General features: G+C 40.7%; 1 protein-coding gene across 2 annotated transcripts in view; it reads left to right on the forward strand.

Annotated features, from left to right (window-relative positions):
- stx17 (syntaxin 17) overlaps window positions 1-23,146 on the forward strand; it is a 102,845-nt gene that overhangs the window by 78,758 nt on the left and 941 nt on the right. Inside the window, exons 4-7 of one of the 2 annotated variants that reach the window (XM_041183627.1) lie at window positions 8,399-8,627; window positions 15,418-15,542; window positions 15,896-15,946; window positions 21,573-23,125. In XM_041183627.1, the coding sequence (XP_041039561.1) occupies window positions 8,399-8,627; window positions 15,418-15,542; window positions 15,896-15,946; window positions 21,573-21,770 (603 nt within the window). In that variant the 3' untranslated portion in view covers window positions 21,771-23,125. Of the gene's footprint in view, window positions 1-8,398; window positions 8,628-15,417; window positions 15,543-15,895; window positions 15,947-21,572; window positions 23,126-23,146 lie in introns of those variants that run through there. The other variant, XM_041183626.1, reaches the window with a different exon arrangement.

Here is a 23,146-nt window from a genome sequence, read left to right on the forward strand (position 1 = left end):
CTCAACCACTCGTGGTGATGACATTGAATTCCCCCACCTAGAGTACATTCTGTGCCCTTGCCATTTTCATGGTGTTCAACATGGAGAAGCACTGATTCAGCAGCTGAGGGGGGATGGTAGGTGATAACCAGCAGGAGGTTTCCTTGCCATGGGATTAATTATGTTGAAGTTGGGGCATTGGTTTTATCTGGAAGAGTTTGATGAAGGCAGTTTAAAAAGGATCGTACCCAAGGAGAAGGAATAATTTATAATGCCACCTAGCATGGAAGCCGGCAAGAAAGGTTAAGTGCCCAACAGGTTAGTGGGAATGGATCAAGGGAGTAGGCAGCTGGTTGCATGGACAAGATGATCTCCAAGATAGCATGAGGGGAAAATCGAAGAGAAACTACAGAAAGATGCAGATTCAGGACTAGGGCAGGGGAGACTGAGAGGGAAGTTGAACCGAATGGCAGAACAGGATTAACCTGCTGAATGGCCAACTTCTTTTCCAAATGTAAAACCTATTTGAAAAAAGGCCTTTATCTTCATCTGCTATTCTTCTTTGGTCATAATTGGGTCTCTGTTTACGATTCCAGTGTGCAGCACCATTCACATTTCCTCCAATAATGAAAAAGTCCATGACAGGCTATAGCAGCACATGGACACTTAACTTTTCTTCCTGGCTTCCATGCTAGCTGGCATTATAAATTATTCCTTCCCCTTGGGTATGATCCTGTACCTTTTTAAAACTGGCTTCATCAACCTCTTCTGATAAAACCAACACTCCAACTTCAACCTAACTAAAATTCAACTTCATGACCTTGCCTTTACTTATAGAACGTAATCTCATTTGTGTTTCTTTATGGCCTTTCCACCTGCACTGCTGTTTAAACAGCAGCGTATATGCACCCCTAGACCTCTGGTCCTTCTATTTAGAAAAAAAACTTCCTCTTTGGGGCATACTTCATTTCAATTTTTGCCTAAATATACAACTTCACATTTCTCTGCACTGGACTGCATCTACCAGCTACACCAGCCTGTCACTTTTGCATTTTTCTTGGTAAGTGGCAGTCAAGGTTTGCACCATATAAATGACAGGCAATGGCCATCTACAAGAAACAGCCTAAATGCCTTCCTTACTTTCAACAGCATCACCATTCCCAGAATGCTGAATGTTACCAGTGACCAGATGTATAACTGGACCAGCATATTAAGAGCCTGACTACAACAGGAAGGTGGAGACTGAAAATCCTAGCTCCTCAAAAGCTTTCTCATTATCTGGAAGGCTCAACTCAGCCACCAACTGGCTGATTGGGTACAGCTGCAAAAACACAAGCAGTATGACATTTTCCAGGACACAACAGACTGCTTGATCACTGCTGATTCTGGAGCTTCTCCACTTGTGTACTGTGGCTGCAGTATATACTATCTAAATGATGCAGTGACCTCAATTTATCCACTAGTGTTATTGATATTTTAACCATTTTAAAGACCTGACTTACTGCTTACATTTTCACAGGACACTAAATGTGGTTGGAATCACACTGTTACTTGTAGGATGTCTTTTGTTCCCGCGCCTGATCGGTTTAAAGAAACCCTGACTGTTTCATCAACATTGGCAGTGAAAAGTTACGTACTTACTTTAGTCAGGTGAATCCCATCTTTATTGAAAAGCTTCAGTCTTCCAACAAACTGGCTTTAGTTGTCAATGAATGCTACCCACGTCATTTTATCTGTTATGTAGCCAGAAATCCACTATTCTGCTGTTCTAATCAACGACACCCTTCATTGTTGGCAGGAGACCTCAGGCAATCTGAGCACTGTTGTTTTACATTAGATTGATGAGTTACGCTCCATTTCAATCTGCCAGCAACATGTGACAAAACCAATGGCACCTCCAGTGAAGATCTCAGTTACGTGGGATATAGCCACTGTAGCAGCCACCAGTTGACATTCAGTTGGTGACAGTTATGCAGCACCATGTTACACACTACAAATGGCTGATAATGCCAGCTGTGACTCCCAACCAAAGGGAATCCTGGCACTGATGAGACCATTAGGGCCTGTATGTACATTATGCATTGATTTTGCAGTTAGTTATCAGTGCTTTGTGTTCAGTCAGATGAACATTCACTTCACTTTCAATATAACTTATGTTCAGTCATTCTTTGATTCTGCCGAAAAGAAATAGTCATTGATCCAAGAGTAAATAAGATGTATGAATCATGAGATGCCCATACAGAAGTTAAGGATAGAGGTGCTGCTAGTAATGCAGTCTCCTGTGACATTAGGCTGCACATTAGATCTTCATGCCCTCTGCCATCCTGTCTTCATTCTCACTCTCTGCTTAAGCTCCTGCACTTGTACCCATGGTTGTATGTCAACATTATCATTCTTTGTAATCCAGTCATTCCCAATATCTAGAACAGGCAAGGCAGTCTCTGATCATTTCCTTCATTCACAATTTTTCCACCACCTTCCCTCGCACACTACCGTCACTATCTGCCAGTGGGTAAAACTTTCCCTTAGTAGTTCACTCTGACTTAGTGAACTATTGACTTCCTCCACTCTCCACACATCACTACCCTCCTGTTGTAAGTGACCTGCTTAAACTGCTTCCTTGTCTCAACCCTTGATATCTTGTTTGCACTAATTTATTCGACTCTGGATTTTCGCTCCCAAGGCAGATTGTGCAAGTTGGGAAATTTCCCAGTTCAGTGCACTCACCTTGAGAAAAACTCCCTCAAATAGTGGGAACTTCATTCTGGGAGGTTGGATGTGGATTAGAGCTGGGCCTGCTGCTCTGGATGCAGATCGGAGGTGGCCACGGGCTGCCAAGTGCTGAGACAGGCTACTTAAAAGGCCTGCATTGTTCTCTGGGGCTTTGTCTTAGTTGTTTGCCCATATGTTAGGCCCTCTAGTTCTCACCCCTCACACCCCCTCACTCCCCACCCACTCCCCATGGTCATCCATGCCAGCACATGCCAATCCATGCATATCACCGACCCCCATGGTTCCTTATAGCCCTTAATGTCAACTCATACCAACCCATCCACCATCTTTTGCTCTTACACCTTGCATGCCAATTCACCCAGTATCTACCTCAGGAGCCATTTTCAATACATAAAATAAGTTCTAAATATCTATTACAGCCTTTATTATATTAAAAAAGCACTCCAATTCATGAAAGCCCATTCAAAACTTTTATTCCCATCAAGTACTTAATCCCTTATAAAAACAAATAGACTTGTATTCATAACCAAACATCAAAGATAACCTATTCCTTTGATAACCTCATTGAGCTGTCAGTCAAGCTTTGAACTTAGGACTCCTTGTGGGATAATTATAGGCTGTGAAAATCTGTCAAACTTTAATAATGACATGAAAACCTTTAGGGTGATATCAACAAACAGCTATTCTAACTGCTACACCTGATTTTTTTTAAACTCTCGCTTACACAAGCAGGTGTCCTTTTCAATTTTTAAAGGGCTGAGGATTTAAATAACTACAGCATGAGTTTCTCTCACTGACACAGGCAGACTGTTTTTTTATTTTTAAAGGGCTGGGGATTTAACTAACTTTCACATCTCAACGGTTCTACAGAACCACCCTGCCCTTCAAGAGCATTTACATTTACTCTAAAACTTTGTAACTCCCACACTGGGTTAAGGCCCTCACTACAGCAAAAATAAGGTCTTTTTAAACTCAGCACTGAGCTCAAATGGTCCTGCTGAGTTTTGGTTTCCCTTCTGTAATTTACAGCCCACCTCCTTTCCTTACTGGCAAAAATGGGATGTCAGAAGTGGGCATGGGGCTTCCAGATTTGTGTTCTTCCCACCATTTTGGAAGGTGCGCTGAGTCTTTATGACTGTGAAAATCCAGGCCTCAGTCTCAGACACTTATTAAAGCTCCCAATTTCAGGAAGGAAACTAGAGCATACCTGGTGCACAACTGATTCAATCATTCATCACCAGATTTGGCTCAATCATGTCTTGTATTTCTGAACTTTGCTCTCCACAGCTGAAATTTTCAAACTGTTTTCTCCACTATTTCAATCAATACTTCCAAATGTATAGATTGCTTAAGCGTTCGATAGGGCATTTGTACATAAGACTTTATTTATTTTGTGGGGGAAATCAAAAATAGGAACCATATATGTGATAGTCACCCATAAATCCAATTGGGAATTCAAGAGAAATGGTTAGAATATGAAACTTGCTACCACAATGAGTAGTTGAGACTCATAGCATAGATGCATTTAAGGAGAAGCTAGGTAAGCATATGAGGCAAAAAGAATAGAAGGTTTTGCTGCTGGGTTAGATGAAGAGGAGTGGGAGAAGGCTTATGCACATCCTAAACTCTGGCCTTGTCCTGTTGAGCCAATGCCTGTTCTTTGCTTGTACATGCTATGTTATCCTACATAAAGAGCTCACAGATTTGTTCATTTCTAAGATTAAGACTATTCGTGTAAGTACTTCTGTTGCTACCCACCCTTCCTCTCTCTTGTTTTCGATGTCTCACTCATTCTAGCCTAAATTGTCCACTGTTTTGAAACTTCTCTCCCATCTGTCCAATCTGTCCTCTCTCAGTTTGTCTTTTCTGTGAGACTCATCTGCTACTATTTTGACATCATTCCTAGGTATGATGTTCATCTCCTAGATGTTCACAGATGATGTGCAGCTTTACCTCATCCCAGCCCTCAGAGCCTTAAACCACCTCTGCAAATCTAACATCAAGTTGTGGATGAATCAGAACTTCTAACTGGTTAGCAGGAAGATGCAAGCATTGATTTTGGTTATCGTCATAAACGGCATTCTCTTACCACTGACTCCATTCACTCAGGCTAAAACAGATGGTGCAAGACCTTGACGCTTTGCTGGGAATTGTGCTAAATTTCAAAGTGCTTATCCTGTTCGCCTGCACATTGCTTATTCCAGCTTGTTTGCCGCCAAAACCCTTATCCATACTTTTGTTATTTCTAGACCTCATTTTTTCTAATGCCCTTCTTGCTGACCTCCCTCCCATCCTTCGTAAACTCTATTTTATCCACAATTCAGTCATCCAGATTATGTTTCCTATTATCCTATATGGGCTCCCTAATCTCCAAAGCATTTAATTTAAAATTCTCATCTTCAAATTCCATACGAGATCCTATCTCTGCAACCTCCTTTAGCCTTATATCCCTTCCTACACTCTGGTCAGGGAGTGAGGTTTATTGTGGTGGCTAAAAGCAATGGCATCTCCCCACAACCCCCACCCACCCCACTACCGTAACCACTACCAGTGAGATAATTCTCAACCACTTTGATCTCATTCTCTGAAACACACTAAACCCATCCACTTCCTCATTCCTCTCTGAATCATTAAAAATCTTCTCTTTGACCAAGCTTCCAACCATCCTAATCTCTCTTTACCTTTAGCTTGGCATTTGTATCTACTTTATCTGTTTTCCCCTTAGCACATTTTAATGTTAAAATGTTATAGAAATGCAAGTTTATTATTTTTAAACTTAAAAAGTCAACAAGTGAAAAAACTAACCTTTTACTCACGTTTCACTAATACTTGGTAATCCTCATAGTAGTGCTGAATATGGGTGAATATCCATTGGCATTTTGTGTTGAACGTTACATCACTATTTACTTATGTCTACCTTTTGGTACAGTTAAGAGAGAGAGAGGAACATTATTACCAGTTGTACTGACATATGAAACTGTGTTCTTTGCTTCATTATTTCAAATTGGCCAGACTGTTTCTATTTATATTGTGTATATCTTCCCATTTTTCTTTGTGCCGTTTTTTCCCTACGTTCACACATGAACCTACGAAATCAATAGTTAATCACTGCTGCAGGTATTCACCTTCAACCCTCAACCTGATGCTTTTAATTTTCTCAAAGCTTTCGTATTATCAAATCAATAATTTCACTTCCTTTCTCAAAATACTTATAAATTTTTAATTAAAAACACTGTCTGTCCACCCCAAAATTCCTCTTCCACATACTGTGGATATCATTGGCCATTCTGTTTGCAGTGGACAAAATTTCACCCAATAAGTGATTAGATTTTTTAAACAGAGCACTACATTTGTATTTATCTGATTTCCTCCACTTCCAACCCAAAACTGAACATATTTGGGAGACAGGATAGAAATGAAACCAAATCTGAAAATTAAAAATTGAAATTTTCCATTTTGTTGCATTAGCAAAATGTAGACCTATAAAAAAATTATCCTCTCTGTGCACATATATTGTCTACAAAACCTCACTTCTCCCATTACAAATAGATTTGTCCACATTTATAATGGAAACTGCCGATGGAAAAGGGCATACTGTAACTACCTCCAGTCAGTGGTGGGGCTGTGTGTTGCCTCAGTTTTGCATTTCTCAGATATTCCACCTGTACTGCAGTGAAACCCCAATGCCCCAATCAGCTTTACTTCTCAAGTTGTCTTACATTTTGCTTTTTAACTATAAATAATATATAAACTCCAAATATTGTTTAAAAGTCAGGACACTTTGACTCTCCATGTGCCATGCTATAAGACCATAAGACATAGGAGCAGAAATTAGGCCATTTGGCTCATTGAGTCTGCTCCGCCATTCAATCATGGCTGATAAGTTTCTCAACCCCATTCTCCCGCCTTCTCCCCGTAACCTTTGATCCCCTTACCAATCAAGAACCTATCTATCTCGGTCTTAAATACACTCAATCACCTGGTCTCCACAGCCTTCTGTGGCAATGAATTCCATAGATTCACCACTCTCTGGCTAAAGAAGTTTCTCCTCATCTCTGTTCTAAAAGGTCTTCTCTTTACTCTGAGGCTGTGCCCTCCGGTCCTAATAGAAACATCTTCCCCAAGTCCACTCTATCCAGGCCTTTCAGTATTCTATAAGTTTCAATCAGATCCCCCTCATCCTTCTAAACTCCATCGAGTATAGACCCAGAGTCCTCAGACGTTCCTCATATGTTAAGCCTTTCATTCCTGGGATCATTCTTGTGAATCTCCTCTGGACCCTCTCCAGGGCCAGCACATCCTTCCTGAGATACGGGGCCCAAAATTGCTCACAATATTCTAAAAGTGGTCTGACCAGAGCCTTATAAAGCCTCAGCAGCACATCCCTGCTTTTATATTCCAGTCCTCTTGAAATAAATGCCAACATTGCATTTGCCTTCCTAACTACCGACTCAACCTGCATGTTAACCTTAAGAGAATCCTGGACTAGGACTCCCAAGTCCCTTTGCACTCCAGACTTCTGAATTCTCTCCCCATTTAGAAAATAGTCTACGCCTCTATTCTTCCTACCAAAGTGCATGATCTCACACCTCCCCATGTTGTATTCCATCTGCCACTTCTTTGCCCATTCTCCTAACCTGGTAAAAATCCTTCTGCAGCCTCCCCACCTCCTCAATACTACCTGTCCCCCCACCTATCTTTGTATCATCTGCAAACTTAGCCAGGATGCCCTCAGTTCCTTCGTCTAGATCATTAATGTATAAAGTGAAAAGTTGTGGTCCCAACATTGAACCCTGCGGAACTCCACTAGTCACTGGCCGCCTCCTGCCAGACAGCCAATCTTCTATCCATGCTAGTACCTTGCCTCTAACACCATGGGCTCTTATCTTACTGAGCAGCCTCCTGTGAGGCACTTTGTCAAAGGCTTTCTGGAAGTCCAAGTAGATAACATCCATTGGCTCTCCTTTGTCTAACCTACTCATTACTTCCTCAAAGAATTCTAACAGATTTGTCAGGCATGACCTTCCTTTGATGAAACCATACTGACTTTGCCTGGTTTTACCATGCACTTCCAAGTATTCTGAAATCTCATCTTTAATATTGGACTCTAAAATCTTACCAACGCAGGAAGTGACTCATTTTTATGTTGTGATTAATTAGTATGTGTGGTGGGGCTGGTGTATTATATTCTAGTTTTACTGTAATCTTAGTTTAGTGCAAGCCCACCAGCCTGTTGGTAATTTAATTAAACTGAATTGGAACAAATTCATCCATGTCAGTGGATAAACACAAGTGTACACTTAAACAAAATTTTATATTAGTTTGATTTAGGAATTTTTTAAGACCCTGCGCGATATTGTAGTGGTGGGAAAATTCAATGTACGTTCTATTCATAACAAAATCAGTTTAAACAATTTTTAAGTATCTGGAATTGAGAAAAAATGCTTTGCGTCCAGAGTTCACCATTCACACAGGTTCGTGGGTTGTTTTTCTGAGTTGGAGGTTAGGACAATTTGTTGGGCAAAGTGAAAGCGTATTACTATGCCCCTGGCGGTGATACGCTCCAACTGTTGAGTGTTTGATCAATGTGTAAGCGCTGCGGCAATGTATTCCTTAACTTATAACCACAAAGGTTCATTGACCCATTTTGTACAGAAAGTTTGTTTTTCCTTACTTTGTCCTACAGCAGCTACGAGCTAACATGAGAGAAATGGAAACATTATGCCTTCGGGTAAGAGATGAAGATTCACAAGCTTTGGAGAAAATAATAAAACCTGTGCAGAAGCGGGCTGCAGCTGCAGTGCTGGAGTTCCTGAAACTCCATTCAGAACTTGTAGAGGAGCCAGGTGGACATTGTAACATGGGCAATTCACAGGGACCGCATTCATCTCTAGTGAGGTCCCAGACTGTAGAAGGTAATTTTATTAGTGATTACTAATTAATAAATAATTACTAATTTTATTAGTACAAATAATGGCTGTTTTACCTCTTTTAGCTTTCACTGATTGTTTAATTCTTATTTAAGCAACAGTAGTTTCAGTGAGGGAGTACACTTGCTGTATAATTTTACTCCTGCATTATGTTTCTGATATATGATTACTTTTATGTGTGTTTGGTATTTGTGAACTTTTCCTTCCTTCTGATATTGGGCACAATTAGAATAATAATCTTATTGTATGTAATGTGTCCTGTTGTTGCCTTCCCCCATGTAGGTCGGAATGGAAACTTCTGCTACCCATAAACTGTAACACACTAGCATTATAGGGAAATGAGTCTGAATGCTCTCCGTTCATTATACTTAGAGTTGTCACAGACTTCATGAGCTTTTGACAGGCAACTTATAATCATCAGGGTCTGAAACAGTGCAGCAGTTTCTACCAGGCATCTAAGACCTGTGTTATTAAGGCAAGCAACAGCCTGTTTCTTCAACCAATCAAATTGAAGAAATCTTACTGTGGCATGCAGAATCTAAACCAGAAAGTGTAAGATAGGACACACAGTTCAATATAAAATCACGTAAAGAAAATAAAATAAAGAGACATAAAGAAAATAGGATTATGAGAGAGAGAGATAAAAGAAACAGAAAGAAAAAAATATTTTTAATTGTATTTTCTTTAAATCTCCCAGCAATAATTTAAAACCTAAAGGAATGGGATGCCACACTTGTTTTTTTTGGCAGTAATTAAGACTTACCACAGAGTTCTTCTTTTTATCATGTCCATGGACAGTCTATACATGGCCCAGCCAGAACTGGACACATTTTTGCACCTTGTTGTTGAATTTGGCAAGATCTGCAACAGTGCAGGGTTCCTCTAGCCATTGACATTACAGGAGATGTTGCATAATCTGTGACTCAGTTCCACATACACAAGTTGTCGGGCAGGTTGCATATCCCCATTTACTTAGTGACACCTTTGAACGACCTACACCAGTCCTAAGTCTGTTAAGGCACTTCCAGGTTGCCCAGTTGCAATTAGCTCCTGGGGGAAGGCTTTCATCCGGTAGAATTTCCATCGCTGAGGGTTGTTCGAGACTGGCGAGCCGTACTTTCCACAAGGCGCTGCGGGTTTCAGATGGGGTTGATTGTAATGGAACAACACTGTTCATGAAGCTCTTCCTTGACTTTAGGCGGCTGGGTAGGTGTATGACCATGTAGAGGGTACCTCTCATCTGATGTTTGACAGAGTTGCTCTTTCTTGCTGGCTACCATTCTTCTTATATCAGGAGGAGTGATACCCGCCAGGATATATAGGCTATCGGTGTTTGTTGGTTTTGAACAACCTGTGATAAGTTGGCAGCTTGCATTCAGAACGGCATCCACCTTCTTAGAACGAGTAGATCTTTCCCATGCAGGGCAGGTGTATTCGGCAGTGGAATAGCAAAAAACAAGTGCACTGGTTCGCAATGTTTTCGAGATTGCTCCCCATTTTGTGTTAGTGAGCTTATTTAGGATGTTGTTTTGTGCGCTCACTTTTGCCTTTGTCTTTTCGATGTTGTTCTTGAAGGTGAGGCATCTGTCAAGGGTGACTCCTGAGTAGATAGGGTGCTTGCAATGCGTCAGTGTTGCTCCACACCAGGTTACTTTAAGCTGGCATTTGGCTTCATGGTTTCTGAGGTGGAATGCACAAACTTGCGTCTTTGATGGGTTTGCGCGAAGGTGGTTTTCTTCATAGTAGGATGTTAGTCCCTCCAAGGGAAGTTACCACAAAGTTAAAAGTTCAGTTACACATGAATAGGCAAGCCTTAACTTTTTATGACATGTTTAGTGGCTATCTGGTGGGCAAATACAATAACGTGTCGCCCTTGATGTGTTTCGAATGCTGAGGCTCTTGGTGATGTACTGTTAGTGAAACCTGAAGAGTAGGGCAAGTCAAGTATAAATTCCATCGCATTTCTACTTCTCTTTAGCTCTGAAGAAGGTTTATACGGACTTGAAAAGTTAATTCTGTTTCTCTCCCCACAGATGCTGCTAAGCCTGCTGAGTTTTTCCAGCATGTTCTGTTTTTGTTTCAGATTTCCAGCATCCCCAGTATTTTGCTTTTATCTTAATGGTCAATAATGTGATTGGGACCAAGCACATTTACCAAATCATAAAGGATTTTTGTATTTCATTGAACAGCTAGGCTCCTTACTTGAAAGACACCAGCTTGCATTTTTGTGTCTCCTGCTCTCCCAGATAATGTAGAAAATCACTCAAGGTGTATTACAGAGTGGGTGAAATAACTAAAGAACCAGAGGTCAGTCATGGAAGAAGAGTTGGGAGAGATAGTTGAAAGCATTGTCAAAAATATGGGTTGATGCTTTTTGAGAAGGATTTTAAAAGGTGGAGAAAGATGTATCACATTGGAAAGGTCTAGGGAAGGAATTTCAGACTGAGGTGACTAAAGGCGCTGCCACCAGAGATGGATTGAATGGAGAGTAGGAGACACAAAATGTCAGAATTTAAGGACCTGAGTTTTTGGATGGGGATATAAGCCTGAAGAAATTTGTAGAGGTAGGATGGGGCAAGGCTGTGGAGGGATTTGAGGATTGAGACTTTGAATTTAATGTAGACAGGGAGTGAAGGTGAGATGGTGGTGGGCGGGACAGAATATGGATGCATGTGTTTTGGGCAAATGTGAGGAGGATAGAAAGTCAACAAGGAGGATATTGGAGAAATAGCTTTTGGTGACCTAAGTGTGGGGTGAGGGTTTCAGTGGCAATGGGGCTAAAGTAGGGGATGGAAACCGGTAATGTGGAAGTAGTAGTTAAGAGTCGTGATGGTGGATATGATGTAGGTTTTGAAGTTCAGCTCTGGGTGTAAGAAGGCACCAAAAATTTACATGGTCTAGTTTAATCCACAGTTGGCTGAGGAGGGAGGGAGGGAAGGAGTTGGAGACAAGGGAGTGGGATGGTTGGAGAAAATTTGTTTATTCATGACTTGGGGCAGAATTTTCATCTTGGTGGGTGGGCGCACACCTGACCTGCTCGAGTGTGAAATGACGCATGTTGTTGTTGAGCGAGCGTCCCAATATCAACGTGCAATCGCGCGATAGTTCGGTCAGTGCATGCATGCTGGAATTGAAAACTAAAAGGCCTGTTAAGGCCATTAAAGAATCAATTTAGTTAAATTTTTCACTGCCTGTCCAACCTTACGGTTGGCGGGCAGGGGTAAAGGCCAAGCAGTCCTTGCACTTTTTTGGAAACCTCATCCACGGGCGAGATGAGGTTTCCAAAAGCAAATAAAAATAAAAAGAAGTTTTAAAATTAAATTAATAACATGTCCCTGCCCATGTGACAGTCACGTGAGGGGACTTGTTTTATTATATTTTTTTCAATTTTTTAAAAAAAAAACTCCATCTCCCTGAAGCAGCTCTATGCCTCGGAGATTCTGAAGTGCCCACTCGCGCGCATGCTCATCCCACTTGCCCTCCTACCCCCACTGAGTGCTGCCGCTCGTGTTTCACGCTGGGCTGGCCTTAATTGGCCTGCCAGTATGAAATTGCCTTCCGGCCCCGATCGCGGGCGGCAGTCGGCTTCCTGCTTGCTTGATAAGGGCTAAATTCTGCCCTTTATGTCAGACAGGAAATCTAATATCGTCGGCCATTGGAAGAGTGAGGGCTGGATGTTATCAGCTTACCGGGTATGTACAGAAACTGACCTCATTCCTGAAAATGAAGTCATTGAAGAACAGCATGTAACTGCGGAAGCTAGTCATACCAGCATAAATCTTTGAAGCACTCTGGAACTAATGATATGAGAATAGAAGCAATGGCATTGCTGGAGATGTGCTGGCTGTTTTTGAACAAAGAGGAGTGTGACCAAGCTGAGGGCATACCCTAATAGTAGATATGGAGGTCAGGAGATGAAGAAGAATGGTATAATTGTCTGCAAAGCAGTGGAAAGGACAGCAGACTGGCTGGGTGGGGGAATTTATGTGAAGGTGAGTTTGACTGAGGACAGAAGAGCAAAGAAATTGTAGTAAGCTGAAGTAACTAACCAAGGATGAGAATTTATTCTGTGCAGACGATAAGGGAAAAGATCTCAGTTCGGAGAGTGGTGTGTGATGATTTGAAGTGAGCCCTAATGAAAGAAGCTGATATATTGAAAGGAGAAGGTTTCGTATGAGTAGGGGAAGAGCCAAGGTGGAACTTGGTGATAAGAACCATCTCCAGACTATTTGAATGCACTCCTCGCTAACTTTCACCCTCCTTGAACTCAAACCTACCCAAAACTCTGTCCTAACTTGCACCAAATACCTTTCACTCATGACCCCTTTCCTTGTTGACATACATTGGCTCTCTGCCAAGCAAAGCCTTTTTTTAAAATATCACCATAGCTTCAAAACCTCCACCTTTGTAACCTCCTCCAGCCCTAAAATCTTCTCAGATCTCTGTTCCTCCAATTCTGGCCTCTTGGGCATCTCCAATTTTCAACCTTCCATCATTGGTATCCTCAGCTCTGGAATTTCCTTCCTAAACTGCCCCCTCCTTCTTTAAGACTTCCCTTAAAATGCAGCTTTTTGACCAGGCTTTCGGTCACATGTCCTAATAACTCCTTATGTGGCTCAGTGTTAAAATTTGTTTGATAATACTCCTATCAATTGCCTTGGAACATATTACCATTTAATTGTTCTCTATTGATACTAGCTGTTTCTATTTGGGCTTGGGTAGGGCAAGTAATAGAATGAACCGTGAGGTGGCAAGGTTTCGGTGAGAGAATTGATACCTATATGCTGGGTTTCTGCAGTCCTGTCTCTGAGAGCTCCTGGCCAATCTGGTCGGCAGCACTCTGGTGCCAGCAGCGTTACCAGGAGTGCTGGCTACTGCTGGGTCTGTCCTGGAGAAGAGTCAGGGGTTGGATGACAAGTAAGTTGGGGGAGATTGTTGGCAGAGCCAGCAGAGGAGGTCCGGCATGAGAGGAGTGGGGGCCAGGGTGCAAAGGCTGATGGTGGGGGATAGACCTTGAAGGTAGGGGGGGGGGGGGGGGGGGGGGGGCCTCCTATCAGAAAAGGAGTCCATGAAGGAGGCACCCCCACCTTTCCCACCCGAGGCCCAATCAGGCTCAACTGCTGGGCTCCCCCCACCGTTGCTGACCTCCTCCCACTGGCCAAAAACCTGCAACTGGGCGGGAAGTTGCCCTTAAGTGATCATTAAATGGCACAAGGGCAGGAAGACTGCAGCCTCACCCACTGCAGCCAGTTTGGGGTGGGGTGGGTAGCCAGTGGTAACGGCACCCAGGGAATTCTACCCTGCCCCTCGCAAACCCACCCCACAGGTGATTGTAAAATTCTGCCCATTGTTTTACGTTAGTGACACTGAGTAGTTACTTACCAGCAAAACTCTGCCTAATATTTAGTTTGATGAAAACAGAGGCCACTTAAATTATCTGCAACACAATTAGCAATTTGTTAAAGTAAGTTTCAGAAAACACTCTTGACCCTTGAATTCTGAAATGGCGATTTCCTTTCCAAAAAGTGTCTTATTTTAAATCTGGAATGGGTTTGCCCAAAACAGACTAAATACAGAGGGCATGGTCTGACTCCCATCATGGAACTAAGGGATAAAAGAGGGAAGAGGATTGGGAAGACCAGAACAATTGAACTATTGGCAGTCTATAGCCTGCCACAAGGAACTTCAAATTCATCTCCTGAAAGAGAAACTCCTAAAAATAAATCACAACCATTATTCCAATATATTTTATTGGAGAGATGGTTAAGATTATTTATAATATAAGTTTTCTCTAGGACAGCAAAATGAGTTGGTGATATTTAGCACTAACCAGAATTAGTTTCAGAATAAAATCACAATACTTAAATATTTGAATATACCCAGCTAGCACAGAAAGCTTAGCTGTAACTGTGTGCTATTTCTGTTCACCTGAAACGTTTTAACTGGAGATTGTGGTGATATATGCATCTGTCCAGCCTGGGAGGAACCTGACAGCAGAAATAAGGTATAAGTTCACTAAGTGGCTAGATCTGACCTACTACTTGGGTGTTCTTGTCCAAAGGCAGTGGCTACAAAATCAAAGTGTATGACATAACAAATATGGTGTTTAGATGACATTGCCTGTGAGTAGGGTAACAACAGGGTGAAACTAGAGACAATTATAAAGGGGACAAATGTAAGTTAAATTTAATCCAAGTAAATTGCTAGGACAGAAAAACTAACAAAAAATGTGCGGGGGCACCAGTGAATATAGCACAGGTTCCCATAGTAAATTTTATTCCATGAAGTAGGGAGAATATCTGTTGATATTCAAATAACTTGTACTGTTTTAATGAAGTTGAAAGACACAAGATGTGACTTTTATTCTTTGCATTTGTACGCAAAGAAAGATTCCTTGTCATCGGAGTGGTAAACAGCCCCTGGAGTAAAAAAAATGACTTAAACTTTCTTTTTATTTGAGACCTGTCATTTTTCTATATCATCAATCAGCCAAGAAGCGATCTCTTTTTATGCAGGTATTTTTTTGCTGCAGTTAAATTAAATCCTTTAAAGTAAATTTATTTGGATGACATCATTTCTGAGAATTCTGAGAAAACAATGTGACCTTATGCTAAAATAAAAATGTCAATATAAACGTGTCAGGAAAAGTGACATTTTTGTCCTTTTCCAGAAATTTCCTGCAAGTGAAACAATAAGTGCTAATTAACATCCAGGATTTTAAGACTCTGCAACTGGAAATTGTACAGTCCTGGCTCTAGCTTTTATTTTGTTGTAGGAACACTTATGAGTTCCCAAGAGTCCGGCTCACCTTTGTCCCAAAATCTGGTTCAGCTGAATGTGCCACTACCACAAATTCCACAAGATCAAGATGCAGCTGAATCATGGGAGAAACTGGAAGAGGCAAGTCATAATCTCTTAAATTTAAGACAATAAGGATGGGAAATTGTAACTAGTGGGTTGTAACACTTTTGCAACACAGATCAGTATTGGTTTGCGTATATTCCTATTTGGTATCATCTTTGTCTAGTCTCTAATTCTTTAGTAGTTCAAAAGTATATATAAAGCATATTATATGGTGAGTGTGTGCTCTGATTAAGTTAATGGTAAGGGTGTTTAATTTCCATTATTTTGTTAAATTACGTAGGCCAATAGTGATGTTTACTGCAGGCACTTTTAGACATTCAGATCTAATTGATTTTCTCAGGGGTCTGTGTGAGTAGCTTGTAATGCTAATTTACATATTTATTTTTCAGAATTTAATTGATCTTAGCAACTTGGTAAATGAATTTTCTCAGTTACTTCATGTAAGTATTTATCTTTCAATTACTTGCGTACTGGAATGAAGGGAAAGCAATATCTTTTGTTAATGGCTGCCATGTGTTTTGGGCCTGCAATAATAATTTGCAGCTAAATACAGCAGAATTTAATTTGTATGAACTAAAAAGGATATTTTATTTTGACACATAAGCTGCATCATAGTTGAACATTTCTGGAGAAATTAGATTTAACACCTTTTGTAATGTCAGTATGTAATAACCCCTGTTCCAAATTTAAACATGACCACACATCCATGGAGTTCATTATAACAGGACTAGTGCCAGCATTTGTGAGCTGTACAATCACAACTGCTCTTCAGGCAAAACTGTTTAATTTCTACTCACAAATAAATTTGTGTTGTAATTTCCTCTCCAATATTTTGTTCCACCATTTGCTTAATAGCAGTTCTACCTCTTCTGCTTTTAATTTCTATATTACACTCTCTCTCTTCTATCAAATGATAATTATCTGTATTAGCAGTTACACATATGAATTCTATCATCCTAATTTGAAACCTTCAATACTGATTTATTTGAGCACATTTTTAATAATGCATATTTTGCAATGCTTTGAGAGTTGAAAAGTAGGAACTGTTGCATAGTTACTTAGATCACATTTACAACTTTATTAAATAAGCGCCTATTAAATTTGTGTAATCCGTGATCCTTCTCCTTTGAAGTGGAGATGCAACATTTGAAGTCCACAATAAAGCTGAACTCTACATCTATGTATATTCTTAGTTTATGCAAAGATTTTGAAGGGTACAAAATGTGACCATATAAAAAAGCAAATTAAATTATGAACTGTTATCTTAAAGGGAAAATCTGTGTTACATGGACACAAACATCGGTGGCAGAATGACAAAATAATGGGTTTGAAAGTCACACAGTTGTATGAGAAAACTTCAATCATATATTGTACAAAACTATAGGTCCAGTTTTGACTAAATAAGAGATTTTTAACTGCCCAATTGAGTTACAGTAGCAATATTGTGGTTGTTGTGATTAATTGGTAGGAATCTTTTTGTGTATTTCAAGAATACTGATGCTAAGATATATAAATGATAGGTATGCATTAGAGATTGTTTATCAAGAAGCTGGTTTCACAAATATTCTGTACATTTCCTTTTCAAATACTGCCTTTGTACAGCAATGCTGAAACCAGTGTGCTGATGAATGATTCAGAATCATAGCAGCCTTTAGATTTGTATCAGTATCAGACAGCGTCACAAATTATATTTCGTAAACTTTAATACCTATTTAAAGGCGTTGATACGAATACAAAGGATTAAGTAAAATTTAGCTCTTGGAAGTGTGCGCAGAACTTAAGGTAATCCTAGTAGTCAAAGGTATGTAGTTTCAGGAAAATGTGTTTCCTCTGTTTTATCTGGTCTCCCAAAACCATAGAAAAGTTACAGCACAAAGAGGCCAATTAGCCCATCGTATCTGTGCCAGCTGTAAAGAGATAAAAAAACTAGCTGTCCATTCTAATCCCACCTCCCAGCACCTGGTCCGTAGTCTTGTAGGTTAGGGCACATTAGGTGCAGGTCCAGGTACCTTTTAAACGAGTTGAGTGTTTCTGCCTCCACCATCAAACCAGGGAGTGAATTCCAAACATTCACCACCTTCTGGGTGAAGAAGTTTGTTCTCATGTCCCCTCTAAGCCTTCTACCAATCACTTTAAATCTGTGCCCCCTGGTAATTGACCTCTCCATTAGGGGAAACCGGGCATCCTGTCTACTCTATCTAAGCTCCTAATAATCTTGTACACCTCAATCAGGTCACCCCTCGGCCTCCTCAGTTCCAAGGATTACAACCCTAGTCTATCCAATCTTTCTTCATAGCTGCAATTTCCAAGCTCCAGCAACATTCTTGTAAATCTCCTCTACTCTCTCCAGAGCAATTATGTCCTTCCTCTAATGTGGTGACCAGAACAAAATTCCAGCTGTGGCCTAACCAGCTTTTTATACAGTTCCATCGTTACATCCCTGTTTTTGTATTCAATACCTCACCCAACAAAGGAAAGCATTCCATATGCTTTCTTTACCATCTCATCCACCTGTCCTGCCACCTTCAGGGACTTGTGGGCATACACTCCAAGATCTCTCACTTCCTCTACCCCTCTCAATATCCTATTCATTGTGTATTCCCTAGCTTTGTTTGCCTCCCTAAATGCATTACCTCACACTTCTCTGGATTGAATTCCATCTACCACTTTTCCGCCTACTCAATCAAACCATTGATGTAATTCTGGAGATAACAGCTATCATTTTCACTATCAACTAATGCCAATTTTTGTGGCATCTGCAAGTTTGCCAATCATGCCACCTACATTTAAGTCCAAATTATTAATATGTACAAAAAAACAGCAAGGGACCTAACACTGAGCCCTGTGGGTTGCCACTGGAAACCGCTTTCTGTTCACAAAACCATCGATCGACCAATACCCTTATTTCCTGTTGCTGAGCCAATTTTGGATCCAACTGGTCACATTCCTCTGGATCCCATGGGCTTTTACTTTTCTGACCAGTCTGCCACGTGGGACCTTGTCAAATGCCTTTATTAAAAGCCACATAGACAACCTCCACTGCACTACCCTCATCAATCCTCCTTATTTCCTCAAAAAATTTGATTAAATTAGTAAGACATGACCTTCCCCTAACAAAACCATGCTGACTATCCCTGATTAATCCGTTCATTTCTAAGTGACAGTTTAACCCGTGTCTCAGAATTGATTCCACTAATTTGCCAACTACCAGTGTCAGACTTACTGGCCTATAATTATTTGGCCTTCCCCTCGTACCTTTTTAAAATATTGGTACACCGTTTGCAGACCTCCAATCCTCTGGCATCTCACCTGTAGTGAGGATTGGAAAATGATCCTCAGAGCAGCTGCTATTTCCTCCCTGGCTCCCTTATCAGCCTGGGATACAATCCATCTAGCCCTGGTGATTTATCATCTTCAAGGACGTCAGTCCCTCCAGTACTTCCTCTCTCACTATGCTTATTGAATCTAACTAGAATACCTGCATCATCCCCCTCCTTAGTGAAAACAGAGACAAAGTACTCATTGAGAACCTTGCCCACATCTTCAGCATCAGCACACAAGTTACCATGTACATCTGAGGCCCTGACCTTTCCTTCGTTATTTTCTTGCTCTTAATATACTGTGAAACATCTTTGGGTTTTCTTTGATTTTACCTGCCAATATTTTTTCATATCCTCTCTTTGCTTTCCCTATTACCTTTTTTCTTCACCCCTGTACCTTCCATACTCTAGGCTTTCCACAGTACGAAGTCTTTGTGCCTGTCATAAGCTTTCATTTTCTGCTTTATCTTACATTGTATGCTTCAGGATAACTGGGGGCTCTAGATTTGGCAGTCCCACCCGTTTTAATTGTGGGGACACGTCTACACCATGCCCGTAGAATCTCGCTTTTGAATGTCACCCGCTGGCTGGTCTGTCACTGATTTCCCATCTAGTAGCTGTATCCAGTCCACTTTTGCCAGTTTACCTTTCAGCTTCGTAAAATTTGTCTTCCCCCAATTTGGAACTTTTACTCCTGCTCTGTTTTTGTCCTTTTCCATAATGATGCTAAAATGGTCCCCCCACTACTACTTCATCTACTTGCCCAGCTTCATTTCCTAAGACTAAATCCAGAATTGCACCCCTCTTGTTGAGCTTGTTACATGCTGGCTAAAAAAAGTTCTCTTGAATGCAGTTCCAGAATTTTTTGCACACTGTGCCCATTACACTCTTTGTATCCCAGTTGATATTAGGGTGGTTGAAGTCCTCAACTATTATTGTCCTATTGTTTTTGCACTCAGAAATTTGCTACATATTTGCTCTTCTATCTCCTCATTATTTGGGGGGGTCTATAGTACACTGCTGGTAGTGTGGCTGCCCCCTTTTTATATCTGAGCTCAACCCATATAGCCTCATTTGATGATTCATATAGTATATCATCCCTCCTCACAGCTGTAATTGATTCTTTAACCAGTAATGTTACACACTCACCTTTTTTGTCCCCCTCTCTATCCTGCCTGAAAACCCTATATCCAGGGATGTTCAGCTGCCATTTTTGCCCCTCCTTAAGCCAAGTTTCCATTATAGCGATGATATGTCTTCGTCTTCAAGATATCGGCTTTGTTTGCTATACTCCTTGCATTTAAATAAATACCTCTTAACATTGCCAAATTCCTGTGATGTAAACCGTTTAACCTGTGCTTCTTCTGTCTGAGTATTTTGCTAATTTTCTGCCTCCCGTTCCCTGCTCCTATCTGAATCTGCCCCCCTGCCAATCTAGTTTAAATCCTCCCCAACAACACTAGCAAATCTCCCTGCAAGGACATTTGTCCAGGTCCTGTTCAGGTGTGGACTGTCCGGCTTGTATGGACCCCACCTTGCCCAGAAACCTGAAGCCCTCCCTGCTGCACCATCTCTCCAGAGACACATTCATCTGGTGTATTCACCTATTTCCATACTCACTAGCATGTGGCCTCATCCTATATTGTTGGTACTAATGTGAACCTTCACCCCACCCAACAGAATGCTATGAAGCCGCTCGATGATATCCATGACCCTTGTACCAGGGAGGCAACATACTTTCCTGGAATCCCATCTGCAATCACGGAAATGCCTGTCTTCTCCTAAATATACGATCCCCTACCACTATTGCTCTCCTCTCCTCCTCCCTCCCTGCACAACTGAGCTGCCCATGGTGCTCTGGTCATGATTCTTACTGCTCTCTCCAAAGGAACCCTTTGTTAGAAAGTGGGATGTCCTCAGGGGTCTGCTGCACCACCTGCCTTGTCTTTGTCTGCCTGCTCACTCTTAACCTGCAGGGTGACCACCTTCTGAATTGTGCTATCTGCATAGCTCTCATCCTGGTGAATGCAACAGCTGCTTCTTGAATTCAAAGATATGGCACTCAAATATTTCCATTTGGTAGCACTTTCTTCTCAGGTAGTTGTCCAGGACGTGCCCTCGATGGGTATGAGCAGCCTTGCTATGCCTCAAATTGGAATTTAAGTAAACACAATAAATGTTAATCAACGCTCACTTGTCCTCGCGCCAGTTTTTTTTCCCCAAAGGCCCAATTCTCACTGGAATGAAAAACATACCGTAAGCGACAGAGTTAATGACTTATCAATTATAGCCTGAAACTTGCAGTGATGCAGCACATTGGTGCTAAATCGTGTTTTTTTAAAGCCCACATCATGTTTGTGATCACAAGGACACTTTTTTTAAAAGGAAAGTTGGTGACTTACCACTGAGCAACTTCTTACCATCTTGTAACAAAATAATGCATGACATCCCTTTGAGAATTTGAAAATTACATTAGATATAAAAAGGGCACAATCTACTGCATCACCTCTAATATACACCTCCTATCCACTTATGCTGAGGTATGATTTAATGGGTGGCAGCAGCTCTCTGGTACTGCTTCTGTCAGCATTCATCATTCAGGATTAGTAAATTGTTATGACTCTGAAGGGCATCATAGCTGAGCCCGACTCTCTTCCCAGCCAACTATGCATACTTTTCAGCAGAGAACATTAGATAATAGCAATTTTTTGTTGTAAAAGCTTAAAGAAAATATTTCTATCCACAGATCGGCCTTGCTTTTGTGGTCAGCAGTGAAGCAGCGGCGGTGTCTGCTGACTTCAAAGGAAGCTGTTACAAAGCTCTATTGATTTCTGATATGAATTCTACCTTTCTTGGTAATTTTGCTCTGATATCAGCTATAGGAAATATCTGGTTTCCAGCAACAGTGAAGTCATCAAGCAGGCTAAGCAGCCAGTCATGCTGAAATATTCTCCCACACAGCAAACCAGGAAATAAAAAAGCACAGACTGTCCTTCACTTTATTTGATTCTCTAAAATTAAGATGGGAAAAATTATGGATGGGATTCAAGTAGAAGCTGTGCTCAAAGATTGTTTTTTTTTTAATCTGAGAAATGTGATATTTCACAAAAATAAGTTTATTAGGGCCAGATTGGTTGTTCAGCAATTATGACTTAGAATGTTGTCAAAAAGGCATAACTTTTTCCAAGGATTTTTACAGTATGGCTGTGTATAAAAAGTGCAAACTCATATCAAGTCAAGTGAATTTTAAGATTTCTACCCGCAAGAACTTCAACAGATCACCCTGTGGAGGAATGGTAATTCATTGATAGCAACTTTGCATTACTGCATTTAACTACACAATGTGTGGATGCCAGAAGTTCAGAGTTTCACAGATGTAATGATGGTGAACACTAACAGTTTCATCATTACAACTGCAAAATCTGGACCAGTTATTTGACTCGAACCAATATAAAACAACGTTGGGAGTTTGTCTGAAAATATTTTCTGCTTGGATACTTGAAGCCAGCAGTTTTGAGTCTAAACAAGGAATGACACATTATTACATGCTTTAGGAATTACTTTCCCATTAAGGAAAAGGTATTAATTATGAGTAACTAAAATTCCTGCACCTCCTATCCATTTTATTTTAAAAGATTAGAATTATGTTGTATGCCTGTCAGTGTTGGCTTTGCCAATTGTTACATATTTGAGATATACTACAATGATAGGGTGTGGTGATAAATGTAAGTATTTATAATGCTAGGTCTAGGCTTTTGCCAAATTAAAGTATTTAAATTTAATTCTGAAGTGGTTGACCGTTTTCTTCCTCCCTCCCACAGTCATTCAATTTGTAAGTGCAGTAAGGAGCCTAGAATCCCCTGCCTCCACATGAGGGCACAGCTGAGATCAGGAATGTCAAAGTGTGACCCTTGTAACTTTTCCATATTTCTACCTCAAGCAAATTAGATTGTGGAAGCAGAAAACAAATACCACACAAAATAATAGTGCAGGAAATACCTTATATAGTGGTCAGAAATATTAAAAATTCTGAAGGATGCTTGATAACCAAAAAAATTCACAAATTAGAACTGCCCTCAGACGGTTAAAATAACACTAATCTATAAATATTTAAGGACACATTTAATATTGATAAATGTTTAAACACTTGACAAACCATCTGAACAGTCTCCCAGGAAAGGTGGTAGAGGAGGTACTTTTAAGAAATTGTAGATTTATTGACTAGCAGATGAAAGATGCTGCAAACTCTGATTATAGGAATTATAATTGTGTGTATTGGTTGACTGCTGCTTCCCAGCTGGAAAGCTAGCACATAATTCC

The sequence above is a fragment of the Carcharodon carcharias genome, chromosome 3, assembly GCF_017639515.1.
Source record: "Carcharodon carcharias isolate sCarCar2 chromosome 3, sCarCar2.pri, whole genome shotgun sequence".
NCBI classification, from domain to species: Eukaryota; Metazoa; Chordata; class Chondrichthyes; order Lamniformes; family Lamnidae; genus Carcharodon; species Carcharodon carcharias.